The sequence below is a fragment of the Littorina saxatilis genome, linkage group LG17 (assembly GCF_037325665.1).
Source record: "Littorina saxatilis isolate snail1 linkage group LG17, US_GU_Lsax_2.0, whole genome shotgun sequence".
Taxonomy (NCBI): domain Eukaryota; kingdom Metazoa; phylum Mollusca; class Gastropoda; order Littorinimorpha; family Littorinidae; genus Littorina; species Littorina saxatilis.
In genome coordinates, this window is record NC_090261.1 from 11,390,477 (window position 1) to 11,409,405 (window position 18,929).

The 18,929-nt window shown below is 42.6% G+C and overlaps 1 protein-coding gene across 3 annotated transcripts in view; it reads right to left on the reverse strand.

Annotated features, from left to right (window-relative positions):
• LOC138952491 (xanthine dehydrogenase/oxidase-like) overlaps positions 1–18,379 on the reverse strand; it is a 63,685-nt gene extending 45,306 nt beyond the window's left edge. The window contains exons 1-2 of one of the 3 annotated variants that reach the window (XM_070324174.1): positions 17,932–18,379; positions 202–303 (exon numbers count right to left, since the gene is read on the reverse strand). In XM_070324174.1, the coding sequence (XP_070180275.1) occupies positions 202–255 (54 nt within the window). In that variant the 5' untranslated portion in view covers positions 256–303; positions 17,932–18,379. Of the gene's footprint in view, positions 1–201; positions 304–5,513; positions 6,012–17,931 lie in introns of those variants that run through there. The other 2 variants (XM_070324175.1, XM_070324173.1) reach the window with 2 other exon arrangements.
• Between the last annotated feature and the right edge of the window lie 550 nt (positions 18,380–18,929).

Sequence of the window (18,929 nt, forward strand, 5' to 3'; positions counted from 1 at the left end):
CCAACCAATCAGTAAATCAACCAATTAGTGACGCATCCAACCAACCAATCAGTAAATCAACCAATTAGTGACGCATCCAACCAACCAATCAGTAAATCAACCAATTAGTGACCCATCCAACCAACCAATCAATAAATCAACCAATTAGTGACGCATCCAACCAACCAGTCAGTAAATCAGCCAATTAGTCAATCAACTGACCTTCTTGCCATTGACAAAGAAGACGAGATCTGCCGAAGCAGCAGAAGAACCCATGGTGATCTCTTGTAGTGCAAGGCTGCAACAGCGTACTCCCTCCTCTTTCTAATAAGACAAACAAATCAAGAACTGAGTCGAGAAAGCAGTACAAGGAATCCAAGAGCGGACGTTTATCTTAAGTTTTGAATGGGGTAATATTTTGTGTGGAAATGTCAGACTACTATAGTGCAGACGACATGCAACGCATAATCGTGGATTCGAAGGAATTTTTATTTTTTTTTCTCTTTCTCATCTCTCCGCTTTCTTCTTCTTTTTCTGCTCTTGTTATTTTCTTCTTTCTCTCTCCTCTTTCTTATATTTTTCTTTGCTTTCTTCTTCTTTTTCCTCTCTTGTTTTTTTCTCTCTTCTCTTTCTCCTCTCTCTCTTCGCTTTCTTCTTCTTTTTCTTCTCTTTTTTTTCTTCTGCTCTTTCTCATCCTTGAAGGAATATCTGAATCAGATGCTTGCCTTACTGATAAAGATCCAGTTTTATGAGTGTCCTGACCGCAAACTTTTCACCCTCTCCGGTGACCTCGCTATCTTTATCTATCTTCAAACATAGCACCGGGAGATCGGATTATTAGTTGGAGAGACAGAGAAAGTATGGTGGAGGGGGGGTGGGTGATTGAGAGAGAGAGCGAGAGAGAGAGAGAGAGAGAGAGAGAGAGAGAGAGAGAATGGGGGTGAGGGGTGTGTGTGAACTGAGTTGAACTAAACTTTATTTCTTTATTTGACAAGGATAAAGATTAGGGCTAGGCCTTTTCTTACAATCTGTCCTATAGAGGGAGTGAGAGAGAGTAGGGAGAGAGAGGGAGGGGGGAGAGAGAGGGAGGGGGGAGAGAGAGGGAGGGGGGAGAGAGGGAGATTTTGAGATGGTGTCAGTAATCTCCACATTGCAAATTTCTGTGTGTGTGTATGTGTGTGTGTGTGTGCGTGTGTGTGTGTGTGTGAGTGTGTGTGAGTGTGTGTGTGTGTGCGTGTGTGTGTGTGCGTGTCTGTGTGTTCACGTGCGTGCGTAAGTGTGTGTGTTCATGTCACGCGTGCGTGCGTGCGTGCGTGTGTGTGTGTATGTGTGTGTGTGTGTGTGTGTGTGCATATGTGTGTGTGCGTGCTTGTGTGTGTGCACATGTGTGTGTGCACATGTGTGTGTGTGTGTATGTGTGTGTGTGTGTGTGTGTGTGTGTGTGTGTGTGTGTGTGTGTGTGTTTGTTGGGTACATGTCAGTGCAAGGCTACCATCGCTGACTCATTCATCTTGTGCCATGCTTTTTGATATATGAAAAAAGGTAATTAATGCAGAACAGCCAAGATCAGCCTTGTGGGGTCGGATGGGGGTGGAGGTGGCTTGTGAAGGGAGGACATGGGATGGGGTGGGTCATGTGGGGTTGGGAAGGGAGCCGGGTGGAGGGTATCAGTAAGAACTGTAATAGTGAAAACAGTTCTCGCTTATTCGGCAACATCTCAAGACCGTTTGATCGGCTAGGACAAGTATTGACTATCTATAAGGGCAAGACTTTAAGAGAAGCTGCTGACTGAGATTTACTGTTGACTTTAATGGCTTCATGAAGACACGTTACAGCAGTTGTAACTTCATAACTGTTGGTATCACAAGCTAAAACTAAAAGTAGCAAACATAAAGAACATGATAAAGTAAATGTCTATTCGTGATATAAAAAGCTGTGTTGTTTAAATTGAAATGTAAGAGACCATAAGGAACAGTGCTCTGCTTGCCGCCCCGTGTTCGGCTGGGTTCTCGATCGCCGACCCTGTAACCTCGTTGGTGTTTACTGAACTATTAACATTCAAGTTTGTTTCCTCTATTTGTTTCAGGAATTGTGTTGCTGCCAGTTCCAAGTGCCACCGTCCAAAACTATGCGCATAAACCACAAAAGAAATGCATATCATTGAAGACACACACGAGCGCGCACACACCCACCCAGCCGCACACAAACCCACAGATACACAGAAACAACACACTGACACTCCGTACCGCCGCACACACAGATACACAGACACAGACACACAGCACCAGACAACTCATCCTTAAAGGCAGAGTAAGCCTCCCGTAAACCATCACAGATACGGTCAGGCTTTTACACACAGTACAAACACCATTTCATTTAAACACTCACCAATTGAGAACATCCTAGGTGCCCTCCGTAAAGAGCGAACAATTTTCAAAGAATTTATTTTTGCGTGGTTTATCTTACCCCTGAGCCATCGTGAACCCGTGTGATCCAGTTTTCCCTTTTCACAATGCAGTCGTCATAGTTAGTCATTTGAATGCGACTCGACGTGAGCTTATCTACAATAGCACGTTTTTTTTATGCACGAAACAACGGCTGTGGTTCACAAGAACTCTAGCGATGGCTTTTGACTGTTGAGAGGAACGGCGATTTGCACTGATAAACCGGCCGTCGTCTGCTACGACCCTTGCGTGACCCTGCTTCCGGGCTTTTCTTTTTTTAAACTTTCACAACTTCGAATTGTTCTGATCTTGTCTTGATGAAAAACGAATTCTTTTATGATTAAAGAATGTTTGTGTAACAAGCTGTCAATTTATTATTTAGATTTTAAAAGTTAGGTCTAGCGCAAAAACGAGGCGCCGTTGTTGTTAACGGAACAAGTCTACGAAAATAAATTCTTGGAAAATGTCTCACGCTCGACAGAAAGCAGCCAGGATGTTCCCGTTCGGTGAGCGTTCAAATGGAAGTATGCTTGTACTGTATTTAGACGCTAAAGGCAGAGTAAGCCTCCCGTAAACCATCACAGATACGGTCAGGCTTTTACACACAGTACAAACACCCTTTCATTTAAACACTCACCAATTGAGAACATCCTAGGTGCCCTCCGTAAAGAGCGAACAATTTTCAAAGACTTTATTTTTGCGTGGTTTATCTTACCCCTGAGCCATCGTGAACCCGTGTGATCCAGTTTTCCCCCTTTTCACAATGCAGTCGTCATAGTTAGTCATTTGAATGCGACTCGACGTGAGCTTATCTAAAATAGCACGTTTTTTATGCACGAAACAACGGCTGTGGTTCACAAGAACTCTAGCGATGGATTTTGACTGTTGAGAGGAACGGCGATTTGCACTGATAAACCGGGCCGTCGTCTGCTACGACCCTTGCGTGACCCTGCTTCCGGGCTTTTCTTTTTTTAAACTTTCACAACTTCGAATTGTTCTGATCTTGTCTTGATGAAAAACGAATTCTTTTATGATTAAAGAATGTTTGTGTAACAAGCTGTCAATTTATTATTTAGATTTTAAAAGTTAGGTCTAGCGCAAAAACGAGGCGCCATTGTTCTTCAGGGCCAAGTCCACGAAAATAAATTCTTGGAAAATGTCTCACGCTCGACAGAAAGCAGCCAGGATGTTCCCGTTCGGTGAGCGTTCAAATGGAAGTATGCTTGTACTGTATTTAGACGCTCGGGGAGCTCTGTGATGGTTTACGGGAGGCTTACTGTGCCTTTAAAGGCAGAGTAAGCCTCCCGTAAACCATCACAGATACGGTCAGGCTTTTACACACAGTACAAACACCATTTCATTTAAACACTCACCAATTGAGAACATCCTAGGTGCCCTCCGTAAAGAGCGAACAATTTTCAAAGAATTTATTTTTGCGTGGTTTATCTTACCCCTGAGCCATCGTGAACCCGTGTGATCCAGTTTTCCCTTTTCACAATGCAGTCGTCATAGTTAGTCATTTGAATGCGACTCGACGTGAGCTTATCTACAATAGCACGGTTTTTTTATGCACGAAACAACGGCTGTGGTTCACAAGAACTCTAGCGATGGCTTTTGACTGTTGAGAGGAACGGCGATTTGCACTGACTGATAAACCGGCCGTCGTCTGCTACGACCCTTGCGTGACCCTTCTTCCGGGCTTTTCTTTTTTTAAACTTTCACAACTTCGAATTGTTCTGATCTTGTCTTGATGAAAAACGAATTCTTTTATGATTAAAGAATGTTTGTGTAACAAGCTGTCAATTTATTATTTAGATTTTAAAAGTTAGGTCTAGCGCAAAAACGAGGCGCCGTTGTTGTTAACGGAACAAGTCTACGAAAATAAATTCTTTGAAAATGTCTCACGCTCGACAGAAAGCAGACAGGATGTTCCCGTTCGGTGAGCGTTCAAATGGAAGTATGCTTGTACTGTATTTAGACGCTCGGGGAGCTCTGTGATGGTTTACGGGAGGCTTACTGTGCCTTTAACTCAGGTCAAAATGATTTGCTTCCCTTCGGGTCTCATTTATCCCTGACAGGATGCCTTTGTTTTCCTTCTCTGGAGAGGAAATCGATTTTTTTTTTTAACATATTTAGGGCTTTTCGTAATGTGTTATTGATATAAGCAGATTCGCGATCGTCGATAGTAGTGATTTTTTTATGGTGTTGTGTAATTTTTAAATTTAGAAAGGAGTTGTTATGTAAGACACTTTCAAGCGAGCTATCTTTCGCGGATGTATTTACTGTGCAAACAACTCTAAATACGGCAAAAGTGTCACTTGATAATCAACTTTGTCACCTAACAAAATGGCCCTACGGAGCAGACGACTTTTTCCGTAACCAGTTGGGAGTGATGCAGCAATATCACCGGTCTCCTTCCCACAGCAGTCTCAAAATTTCGACTTGTTTTGACCTTAGAACGATGTCTTTATCATAACTGTCAAGAACAGAACGGAGACTGATCACTGTCGAAGTCGGCCATTCTACAATCACGTTCGTCTTTCGTCTGTTATCAGAAACATTAGCCAAAAACATATGGGAGATAACTCTTAATTCTTGTTTTGATAGATCAAGTTCCCTTTAATGCGCGTAGTAATTATTCAGTCCTGTCAAAGAGACAGTGCGATAGCGTGGAGCGATGATTATCAGAATGCAGACAACTCTCACTCTTACCAGGTGCGACGGACGAGTCACTCCTTCGCAAGGCCGTCCCGGATTTAAAACATGTCCAAATTGTCCCGGCAGAACAAAACACCGTCAAGTGCAACCGTTCCGCAAAACTATGCACATAAACCATAACAAACGAAATAGACGCGCGCGCACACACACACCCACCCACCGCCACACGCACGCATACACACACACACAAACACACACACACCGCCACCGGACCGCACACACACACACACACACACACCGTACACACACCGTACCACACACACTCACACACACAGCACCGCACCGCACAGTACACACACACACCCACACTCACACACACGCGCGCGCACACACACACACAAATCACCAGACTGTAACAAATTTCCCTCTTACCTGGCGCGACAAAATCGCACTCAGTGTACCCGACGAGTCACTCCTTCGCAAGATCCCGGAAGATACTTCTAAAACCTGTCTAGCGTGACCAGAACAAAACACCTTCCTATCGGCCGATACTTCTCCATATGAATTTTATTTTATTGCACTGTAAAAGCACACGCACGCACATCGAATGGCGTATCACTCCGGCCTGTTTTCATGGTTGACATCAGACGTGGTAAAATCATAAATATTTGATCTGATATCCTTTTGGAGGGCTGAAAGGCACAGCTTTGGTGGCTTTTACAAACTGTTTGACGCAATGAAAGAAATCAGCCCAAACCACTCGAAAGAATAACCTGGGATTGTATCACGTTCAGGTGCAAAGCTATCCGAGATGTGTCCGAGTCTTGGCGCTTTCATTGTTCGGCCGACGTCCGTAACTTCAGCAGGACCGATGACTCACTGCAGATTATAGAGGTAATGATGCATGCGTGCTACGTGTGCCTGAGTTCGCACACACAGCGTCAATGCCGCGGGTGTAGCGAGAAAATACAGGGGAGCTTAATTCCGAGTTGACATTAACATTTGCAAGTTCTCTCCCTTAAAGTGCGCTATACGACACACTTAAAAGAATAAAAAACAAAATGTTAGTTAAATTGAGCATTACCAACAAGCATTTTGACATAATTCGGACTTTTTTTCGTTAAAAAAGTGATTGCAATTTTCGGAAACAGTAACTTTTCTACTCTCAGTGACAAATTGAATTATCGTCCTTGTAGTGTTTGTTTAAAATGTGTAAGTTGTTCTGTGGGGTAGGTGTAGAGACATGAAAATCAAATAAAGAATGTCACATTAATATTGATTCATATCCATAGCATGTGTCAAAAATGTTTTGCACTGTTCAAAGTAAATTTAAAAAAAAATCTGACCTTGCTGAATTGCAAGCAGTATCCACTACACCAGAAGAGACAACTGAAGAATACTAACAATTGAAGAGATATAAAGTAGAACGCATTGATGCGATCTCAGTCACAGCGATTGAAATCTTTGATGACCAGTATCTGCTAGTTGTACTAAAATGACTGTGTTTAAAACGTAACGATGGCCTGACTATGCATGACATGAACACACACGCAACACCTGGGAAGCATTTTTTTTATAAATGGTCGTCTACAAGCGTTGACAACATTTGACATGAAGAGACACGAATTCCTCTTTGACAAAAGAGCAGATTGTCCCCCTTAAAATACAGCGCACTGATTGGTTGGTTGTCCGCTGCAATGACACTGCACGCGTCAAAAAATAGGAATGATTGTAAACTTCGGCTGCACAGCGGCGTCACATATTTTTATTTTCCACAGCCCGCTACACGCTGCGTGAAAAAAAACCCCAGGCCAAGTACTCGTCATAATCCCCATTGCAGCATGCAGCGCCGCTGCCGCTGAGCAGGTGTATTTTGCCCTTAAGCTTGGCTCTGTGATCGATGTTGAAGCACTGACTTGTTTCCCTCGCGGAAATGAAAGTGTGACGTCGTGGACCTACATCGCAAATAATTAAAACCGGTGAAGTCAACCCCGTATTTATAATTCTTTCACGGAGTAATGTTTTATTTAATGTGTTATCTGCTGAACAAAAGATCGTATCTGTTCGCTTTCATTGTTCTTCCGACATCGTTAAGATTGGCGGCTCTGTGGTCGATGTTGCAGCACTTCTTCACTTGTTCTGGTTACGTGTGAGCTAGTTTGCCCATTTGGGTTCCCCAAACTAGTTTCACTCCGCTTTTGTTGAGTAGGCATGCTGGGTATTTTCGTGTTTCCATAACCCACCGAACTCCGACATGGATTACAGGATCTTTTCCGTGCGCACTTGGTCTTGTGCTTGCGTGTACACACGAAGGGGGTTAAGTCACTAGCAGGTCTGCACATAAGTTGACCTGGGAGATCGGAAAAATCTCCACTTTTAACCCACCAGGCGGCAGCGACTGCGATTCGAACTCACGACCACCCGATTAGGAGGCCGACGTCTTACCACCACGCCACAGCGCCCGTCTGTTGCAGCACTGACTTTGTTTCCCAAGCGGAAATAAAAATGTGATGTCGTAGACTTTGCTCGCACATAATTAGAACCAGGGGAGTCAACCCCGTATTTATAATTCTTTCACGGAGTAATGTTTTATCTTATGTGTTCTCTGTCAGACACTGCACCTCTCACAGCTCTTTCAAACAACAGTTGAAAACTTTATTTTTCACACAATGCTACACCAACCCGGTCTAATGTCTTTTCCATTCCATTTCTGCACGTACTCCTCTCCCACAAAGTTGGCATGATTGTTGAAAGTTTTCGCTGGGTATACACTCTTCAAAAAAAGTTAAGGATCGGTTGAAAAAACGGATCTAATTATAAAAAAATTGCCAACAAATTAAACATCGACATAATAATTAAAAGATTAATGTGTTTGAATTGACAAATGAACAATGAGTCTTGACCTAGAATTGTCAAAATACCAATAATTATTCAAAACAAATGTTAACTACTACCTAACTTCATTTCAGACCCACACACATTATTATACACACATTTCACATTTAAACCATTAGTCGGCCCCCTGTCGATATTTATCGACTAAGTTCCTTGTATGGCTTTCCGATGGGTGCAAGTGCGAAGCCGCAACAGCGAAGGACGCGATGGGTGCAAGCAATCCGACACCAGGCACAGGCGGAAGGTATCGTTCACTGGACCACTACTTCCATAGAAAGACTACAAGGTTTGACACTCACTTTGAGTCGTCTGTGTTCTTGGAGTCGCTTCCTGCGGACAATTTTTTTTGTTCAAGACGGTTTGCCTCTTCCTACAGTCTGTGTTAGGTCAAATAAATACAGTTGAATGATTATTTTAACCGTATGTACCTTTAATTTTCAGCTGCCGTCCGCTTCAGGTTGTTTTTAACCATCATTTGGACGAATGTTCGTTTGCGAACCGCAACCCTGTAGCTGGTAAGAAATCATGCATCCCGCACCGAATATGCATACCAGTGCTCATTGGTCTAAAACATATGTAAATATTGCAGCAAAGGGAAGCTACCCACGGGAGTTTCAGTTTAGGTTTTTGGCATAACAACGGAATAACCAGTAACCGTGAACGGAAGCGATGCAGACGATTTCAGTCGACCAATGAAAATAATCATCGAATATCCAGTTATTATATAACCAATGATCGCATCGGACTACTATCTCCTCGGACATACGACGATCATCATTCGCACAGGGTCTAAGTGGTATGCCGTTGACAGACACGTTTGGTCGCACAAACTACAAAAAACATGCAGCGGACAGGCAGCTAAATATAAAAGGTACAGATAGTTAGAACATTCATCTATCACGGCATTTGTAAGGTTACAAAGATTCTTAACATTGGCAATTATTTTTTGCATAATTTTTTTCTGAAGTTAGTGGAGCACGACTCGAAGCTGAGTGACAAACCTTGTAGTCTTTCTATGGAAGTAGTGGTCCAGTGAACGATACCTTCCGCCTGTGCACCAGGTTAACAGTTTTGCGGCCATTTTAGATCTCGCACATGCGCACTTCTTTTATCGCGAGCAGATTCGACCCATTTCCTTTTCCGGGTGATGCGCATATCGTTTTTCGGCATGTTTATGTCTTTTTCCTTTTCTGGTTGATTTCACCGCATGCGCAGATCGTGTTATTCGCCCACGTTTCTACGCAAGGGACACTACTCCGGCGCACTACTCCACCCATTGAAAGGGGGAAACATTTTCTTCAGTACAAGTAGTCTTTATGAATAAACAATTAACAAGAAGGACGTTGTAAATTCATTCAATGCAGATAAAATAAGAAATATGTTTGACGAACTTGTTCTGTTCTTATTCACATGACAAAATATGTGAAGATCGAGAGATGTTATTAAAAAACCGTGTTCCAGGCAACTCGCAAACAGATAACCGCTGTGTATTTGACCACAACCCAACGCAAAGGAAACATGACACACTACTATTTGGCATACCTTTTTGCATTCATTGAACTTTACCCAATAAATTCGGCTCACATCAGTCGAACTAAAAGTTTGTCAAAACACAGCACACAGGCGATAACAAATGCCCACCTGAATGGTGGTTCGCAACCACACACTAACGACCGTCGAGGCACGTAATGAATTTTGCAATCTTCCGACCACCATTTTTTAAGTCGGTTACTCCCATTACTGCAACCAATAACACAGCATGTTGACGCCATCGCTAATTTGGATGTACCGTGAGGTTTTTGTTATAACGTAGAGGAAAACACACCGTCCCGTTCAATTGCTTCCATCACGTTGAGCAGACGATGCAGCGGTTGCTCGTCGAAATTTCTCGTCCAACCAGAATCGCTTTGGGTATCACGTGAGTTTTCCTTCTTTGTACCATGTAAGTGCCGAAACTGTTAACTGGTGTATTGAAAAGTCTGCTCGCGTCACTTCGTGTCTGGCAATGGCATGGCCATCAACGATGCCAACTCCGTTGACTTCGTACCCACCCTTAATCTTGGATTTGAGAGAACATCAAGAACAAGTGACTCTAGCAGAAGGACAAGGTACTGGTCGCAGACGTGACTTTGTCCGCTGAAGACCGACGACAAGCAAGCGGTTTTGCTCCCCCCCTCCCCCCCCCCCCCCCCCAGTGTCAACGCTGAAAAGACTCAGAGCCAAGTAAGCTTTGTTTGTTTTTATCAATTTATGATCGGCTGACTTCAAATTGTCTTCCTACATCAGTGTATAAGAAATTTAAAATGAATCGGCAGCCCAAAACGGATGCATAGGAAGGGTCACAAAACAGATTTAAGATTTTAGAAAACAAACAAACAAGATCTAGGCATATGTCAACAAGCCGCGTGCATTCAATCAACCGACTCTTGAATCGAGAAGATTAAGGAGGTTACTTGATACAGATAGTGATGCAGTTTTCAAGACATCGATAAAGCTCATGCTGAATCAATTTTTTATTCCCAGAAATGTACCATTGAATTGATGCAACAACAAAAAAGCACTACATTTCTACAATAATTATTTTGATTTTGCATATAACACTCCGAAATAATTTCCGGGAAGCATCTCCCGCACCCCTAAGTTTTTTTTTCAATTTCAGGAGTTATTTCCCTCATGTATTTTCATGCTTAAATACTGTGAGTGTGATGCATGTGTAATCTAATAACAAGATCATTGATGCTAATTCTATTGCTAATGTATACATTTGATTTTGTATTTACAGAAGCAGCCTTTCCTTTGCCCTCCGCATCTAGTGAGAGCTTAGGACCAGGGCCAGATCATGCCTTTGCAAAGAGGGACACGACTACCTGTGAGGGTATTGTTATTGGAACACAGACTACGCTCAAGTTGGCAGAGCTGTAGATGACAATTACAGAACAGGCCTCTGTGATTAAGCGTCTGACTGAAGATGTTTCTGGCTTGAAGAAAGACAACATGAAGCTGAAGGAGAACATACGCTCTTTTTCTGTTGATTCTCTACTGAAAAACGACACTGCAGTATGGTTTTACACATATGGTGGTCTTTCGGTATGCTTGTACCTACTTCGTAAAAAAGGCAGGTCTACATTACTGGGTTGATGAGCTGCCAAAGGCCACATCACTCCAAAGAGCAAGAAGCTTATTTTGTCATGTAATGGTGTATATAATTTACTCTGGTACTGTATAGAATAAAGGGCCCATTATCAATCAAATCTCTGGTCTGGTCCGAGTTTGTTTCCAAAATGATTGTATGTGAGCTTACGAACATAGCGATTTCCACTTTAAATAAATGCGATCAAGATAATTAGGTAGACAACATGTCAAGAGACGTTTATTCCTTATTTCTTGTTATAATTGAAGGATATTATTATGCAATATAATGGCTTCAAATTGTCTCCCTTGTACAGACACTTTAGTACAAAATTTGTGCATTCACTTGAGTTATTTCTTAAAGAAAATTACCCCCCCAAAAGTATTCAAAACAGTCTTTGACATATCTACAGTTTAATTAAAAGAAAAACTGTATTTTTAGATCAGTGGCAACTGTGGCACAGGCACATGCAATCTGTCAGAAAAAAACCCACTTCTGCTTTAATTGAGAAGCAGGAAATTTATGGTATTTTGGTATTGTGGAGAATATAAGCTACATGTCATTAATTAATTCTGAGGATGAGAGTACAGTCTCGCTTAGGCAAAGGGCGGAAGAATACGCTCTGTGGAAAAGTTAGCGCACTCCAAGAGTGCGCTAATAGGTTTTAGCGCATCGCCATTAGCCAATCAACTGGTTCACATCAGTCATGTGACACCAGTACTTACTGACAATTATTATTATTATTATTATTATTATTATTATATGCCAAACAAAAAGTACGACACAGTTGTTTATTATTTTAAAAATGTGAGCCTTGTCCTTCAACACATGACCTTTCTCTGGTTGTTTTCGCAATGACATTTTGCTCCGAAGCCTATGGCATATGGACATTTACCCTGTCTGCCTCAATTTCTTTTTGATTGAGTGACCACGCTCAATGCTCCTTTGAACTCGGAAAGGTCACATGCCGGGCAATGCCTAATCGTGCGTGACGGAGTTTTCGCAAGTCCGGATGTAAGTTTACAATATTGTCCAAGTATTAGAGACGCACGCACGCACGCACGCACGCAACTGTGACGTTCTGAAGTCAAGACTCAAGTTAAAGGCAAGAAGTATAGTTATCTAATAGCCTTGACCCACAAGTCAGCAGCGAATGTGATAAACGGGTTATCTCCCCTGAAAAGCGAAGCAAGCTTCGAAGATGGCGACGATGGAAAAGAGAAGAACTGTGAGCGAACTGCGAAAGGTGTGTGTGGGTGTGTGTGTGTGATGTGTGTCAGTGTGTGTGTATATGCGCGTGCTGTGTGTGATGTGTGTCAGTGTGTGTGTATGCGCGTGCTGTGTGTGTGTGTGGCTGTGCTTGTGTGTGTGTGTGTGTGTGTGTGTGAGAGAGAGAGAGAGAGAGAGAGAGAGAGAGAGAGAGAGAGAGAGAGAGAGAGAGAGAGAGAGAGAGAGAGAGAGAGAGAGAGAGCGATAGTGAGAGTAGGGTATGGTTGTTGGTGAAAGTTGAGTTGGACGCTGGGGTTGGGCGGGTGTGTGTGTCAGAGAGGGTTGTGTGTGTGTGTGGGGGGGGTGGACTGCGTGTGTGTGTTTATTTGTGTGTGTGAGGGTTGTGTGTGTGTGTGTGTGGGGGGGGGGGGTGGACTGCGTGTGTGTGTTTATTTGTGTGTGTGAGGGTTGTGTGTGTGTGTGTGTGTGTGTGTGGGGGGTTTGACTGCGTGTGTGGGTTTATTTGTGTGTGTGAGGGTTGTGTGTGTGTGTGGGACTGCGTGTGTGTGTTTATTTGTGTGTGGTGTGTGTGTGCCTTTCGCCTTGTATTGAGGAAATTAAACTGCGTTTGCGTATTATGTGTGTGTTTGCGAGCGTGAGGTCCTTTGTCGCTGCCCTACACGCCACCAGGCGTGAAAGGCAGTAAGTAAGTAAGTTGCAAGCGTGCGTGTATGTTAGGCATATCTCAGTAGGTGTGTTATGTGCGCGTACGTGCAATGTGTGTGCGTGCGCGCGTGTGTTTGTGTATATGTGTGTGTGTGTGTGTGTGTGTGTGTGTGTGTGTGTGTGTGTGAGAGATAAACAAACTATCAAGAACAAAACAAAACTGAACAAACGAAATGTTTTCCTCCCAACTCTGATTATTGCTTGTTTCGGAGACGACTGATTTTGACTTTTTGAGTAAGCCTACACGAACACACAAGCTCAATACAGCCGGCAACAAGTTCGCCGGTCGGGGCAGTGAAATACTATTTCAAATAGATCTATTTCACTAAGAATGTCAATGGATATAGGGCAACATACTTATTTTTTAAATCAGTGATTGATTAGATCGTCATATTTTTGTGACACTGAGACCAAACCATCAAAAAATTAGCAATAGGCCTTGAATCAAAGTCGTGCGAGATCTGACCTTGCTGCAAATGTACGTGTACGACTTGATTGTGTTGACGTTCAACTGGTAAGCTGGGCGATTGCAGGCTTTTATCCAGCGAAGGCAGCGATCTAGATGGTACAGATGCTTTCCCGGTTTCACAAATGGGATGAATTTCACGCCAACACAGCGTTCAGGATACCTATCATCCGTTTTACATTGTCCCCAAGCTTGCTTCCTAAAACAAGGGAAGTAACTCCCAGAGCCTCGATATGTGGATATGGTTAATTTAAGGGCTGTTTGACTGAGAATGCACTGATTACAAAGCAATCATAATATCTAAACAACGAAGTGACTGTGGTAAGATGAACAAAGTTAAAAAAACAAAGGATTACTGTACTCACCAATACAAAGACGACACAAGACGATTACGAATTTTCGCTTCTGGAAGCTTCATCAGGAAAAGAACACAAAAGACAACAAAAAGCAGACGCAACACGGAACGAACAGGGTTTGAAAGAAAATGGAGGGGAAACACGCAAAAAGGGGAAGGAACTCTAGGAACGGAAATGAATGAAAGGGGAGAGAAGTGGTTGGATGATGTCAAGGGCACAGGCATACAGACTAAAAGCAATACACACTCATAAAGGAGGGCGGGGGGGGGGGGGGGGGGGGGGGGGGGGAAACAAACAAAAAGAAAAAAAAAACAAGTCGCGTAAGGCGAAAATACAACATTTAGTCAAGTAGCTGTCGATCTCACAGAATGAAACTGAACGCAATGCAACGCAGCAAGACCGTATACTCGTAGCATCGTCAGTCCACCGCTCATGGCAAAGGCAGTGAAATTGACAAGAAGAGCGGGGTAGTACACGGGGGATAACCGGTCAAAGGCCGAACAGAAGCCGAAGGCCGCTCATGACACGTGTGAAGGCAAGTTTTGTCTGTTTTCTAGGTATTGTTTGATTTATGTGGGGATTTAAGGTAAGCTACTGATTCAGCGATGACTAAATTTGTTTCTCGATGCATAAAAAGTCAGGGAGCGATTGATATTTGCCTATAAATAGCCTTCAAAGCTGAAAATGTCCGCGATCGAGCACCGGAAATGGCTGTTCGATGGGTTTTGCAAGTAGAAATGTGCTTTATTTCACCAAATCAGCTCGTATTTGGTGTGGGTACGGGATTCTAGAGGACGAAGGAGTCATAAGAGGTGCAAAGAAGTGCTATTTGGGAGTAGAATAAATCTTCCGAGACAGTAGACAAGAGAAGGTCATATTTGAGAGATGCGCGTAGGCCGATTGTCTTTCCGACAAGCGAATGATACAGCAGATTAACCATTCGTTTTGACCAGAAACCTAGTCTCTAGTTTTTACGAATGAGTTTTTTAATTACAACAATCACGAGAACTCTCTCGCTTAGCCTAATGGCTGTTCGATGGGTTTCGCAAGTAGAAATGTGCTTTATTTCACCAAATCAGCTCGTATTTGACATCGGTTTGGTATATATATATATTTTCTAATCCTACCGCGAACTGGATAGCAGACGCGGCACGACTGTTGCACCACACTTTGAAGTAATCCCACACTTTGAAGTAAATTACTTCAAAGTGTGGGGATGTGCCCCACACTTTGAAGTAAACTCAGTTTTTACTTCAAAGTGTGGGGGGATCTTCCCACACTTTGAAGTAACTTACTTCAAAGCGTGGGACTTTTGCATGCCTGTTTGAGCCTGATGATTTTGTCCCAAAAAATGGCAGTCTTTTGGATGAGTGAACAGAAAAAGTGAGCGAGCCAAGAAACATAGTGATGTTTGTTATCAGGCTTTTAAGCAATGTCCCATTGTTGAGTGTGACGAAAACTCGTGGTGACGATTTTAAAACATGTTGGGTCACGCATGGTCCAATCTTACATGGTCCAATCTTACATGGTCCAATCTTACATGGTCCAACCTTATATGGTCCAACCTTACATGGTCCAATCTTACATGGTCCAACCTTACATGGTCCAATCTTACATGGTCCAATCTTGCATGGTCCAATCTTTCATGGTCCAACCTTACATGGTCCAACATTACATGGTCCAACCTTACATGGTCCAACCTTACATGGTCCAACCTTGCATGGTCCAACCTTGCATGGTCCAACCTTGCATGGTCCAACCTTGCATGGTCCAACCTTACATGGTCCAATCTTACATGGTCCAATCTTACATGGTCCTATATAACATGGTCCAACCTTACATGGTCCAATCTTACATGGTCCAATCTTACATGGTCCAACCTTACATGGTCCAACCTTACATGGTCCAATCTTACATGGTCCAATATTACATGGTCCAACCTTACATGGTCCAATCTTACATGGTCCACTCTTACATGGTCCAATCTTACATGGTCAAATAATATATATATGGACCATGTAAGATTGGACCATGTAAGATTGGACCATGTAAGGTTGGACCATGTAAGATTGGACCATGTAAGATTGGACCATGCGTGACCCAACAAGTTTTAAAATCGTCACCACGAGTTTTCGTCACACTCAACAATGGGACATTGCTTAAAGCCTGATTTTGTTAACAAACATCACTATGTTTCTTGGCTCGCTCACTTTTTCTGTTCACTCATCCAAAAGACTTTGCCATTTTTTTTGACAAAATCATCAGGCTCAAACAGGCGATGCAAAAGTCCCACGCTTTGAAGTAAGTTACTGAGTTTACTTCAAAGTGTGGGAAGATCCCCCCACACTTTGAAGTAAAAAATGGGTTCACAGTCGTGCCGCGTCTGCTATCCAGTTCGCAGTAGGATTAGAAAATATATATATATATATATACCAAACCGATGTCAAATACGAGCTGATTTGGTGAAATAAAGCACATTTCTACTTGCGAAACCCATCGAACAGCCATTAGGCTAAGCGAGAGAGTTCTCGTGATTGTTTTAATTAAAAAACTCATTCATAAAAACTAGAGACTAGGTTTCTGGTCAAATCTGCTGTATCATTCGCTTGTCGGAAAGACAATCGGCCTACGCGCATCTCTCAAATATGACCTTCTCTTGTCTACTGTCTCGGAAGATTTATTCTACTCCCAAATAGCACTTCTTTGCACCTCTTATGACTCCTTCGTCCTTTAGAATCCCGTACCCACACCAAATACGAGCTGATTTGGTGAAATAAAGCACATTTCTACTTGCAAAACCCATCGAACAGCCATTTCCGGTGCTCGATCGCGGACATTTTCAGCTTTGAAGGCTATTTACGGGCAAATATCAATCGCTCCCTGACTTTTTATGCATCGAGAAACAAATTTAGTCATCGCTGAATCAGTAGCTTACCTTAAATCCCCACATAAATCAAACAATACCTAGAAAACAGACAAAACTTGCCTTCACACGTGTCATGAGCGGCCTTCGGCTTCTGTTCGGCCTTTGACCGGTTATCCCCCGTGTAGTAGTTGTGCTGAGAAGGATAGCACGCTTTTCTGTACCTCTCTTCGTTTTAACTTTCTGAGCGTGTTTTCAATCCAAACATATCATATCTATATGTTTTTGGAATCAGGAACCGACAAGGAATAAGAGGAAAGTGTTTTTAAATTGATTTCGAAAATTTAATTTTGATAATAATTTTTATATATTTAATTTTCAGAGCTTGTTTTTAATCCAAATATAACATATTTATATGTTTTTGGAATCAGCAAATGATGGAGAATAAGATGAACGTAAATTTGGATAGTTTTATAAAAAAAATTTTTTTTTACAATTTTCAGATTTTTAATGACCAAAGTCATTAAATAAATTTTAAGCCACCAAGCTGAAATGCAATACCGAAGTCCGGGCTTCGTCGAACATTACTTGACCAAAATTTCAACCAATTTGGTTAAAAAATGAGGGCGTGACTGACAGTGCCGCCTCAACTTTCACGAAAAGCCGGATATGACGTCATCAAAGACATTTATCAAAAAAATGAAAAAAAAGTATGGGGATATCATACCCAGGAACTCTCATGTCAAATTTCATAAAGATCGGTCCAGTAGTTTGGTCTGAATCGCTCTACACGCACGCACGCACACACACACACACACACACACACACATGTATACACCACGACCCTCGTCTCGATTCCCCCCTCTATGTTAAAACATTTAGTCATAACTTGACTAAATGTAAAAAGGAGGAAAAACACACGCACGCACGCACGCAAACACACACACACACACACACACACACACACACACACACACACACACACACACACAAAACCAAACACATAACCATACACAGAAAGAAACACACACAACAATAATATCAATTATTTTGTGCTGTTGTGAATAAGACATTCCACAAATGACTCTTAATTGCTTTACAACAACAACAACAACAACAACAACAACAACAACAACAACAACAACAACAACAACAACACAAAGTCAAAAACACAAACAACAACAACAACAAAGAGGTACGCTTACCCTTTTCCACCGTATGGTGGTTAAGTGTTATGTCAAGTTGTTGTAGATGTTGTCGCTGTTGAAACTGACTTTAGCACAGCTGTTGTTGTCCTATTATATTATCTTTTTTTGAACGGCATTTACAACGTAGCCTAGCGACCATTTAGAAAATCTTCACGCGTCTAGCGGTGTCACGCGGTGCGCTGAAACAGAAAGTCTGCTATCTCTTCCTCCCCTCTCTCTCTCAGCCCAGCTTCGAAATGGTCCATAGACTAAAGTGGTAATCACTGCAAAAGGAACCGTGGAACGGAACAATAACACGCAGCTGTGGATATACTGTAATCCTTTTTTGTCGAAACACAACCAACACCACACGTAGATACCAATCTGGCCAGGGTTGACCTCAGCAGGGAGGGGTGCTTGGGTACACGTATTGATCACAGGATATATTATGAAAGAGCGGCATGCAACAGCGAACACAGGCGCCAGATATAGTGACAGGATTTGTTGTAGTTGTTTTAATGTTGTTTAATCTCAGCATGGTCATGCTCAGTTCTTGACCCTTCTCCAGGCTGTGCTGTACATCAGTCATACATGACTAATCAGGCGAAGTTGACTTCTGCAAACCGTCTCAGTGTATGTTGATTCGGTTGGTGGTCATTCGAGGGATCGACCCCATGGGTTATGGACTAATAAAACTTGAACTTGACCCACGAGTGTACAGTCTTGAGACCAAGTGAAAGTGGAAGAGGGTAAGGGTTGACGGTGGTTGGAGCCGGTGTAACACGAGAAAATTACTCCCACGAGATTGTTTACTCCGGAGTAGAAATTTCGTACGAAAATTGTACTCCCTTTACGAAAAAACTTCCAACGACAAGTGTGTTCCGAGTCAACATTTCGGTCGAAAATTATACTCTCCTGACGAATAAATAAGGAATAAATTATTCCACCCTAACGCGAGCAATTTACTGCCCACGCCAGGTGTACGCAACTTTTACTCCCCTGTCCCCTGCTAGTCT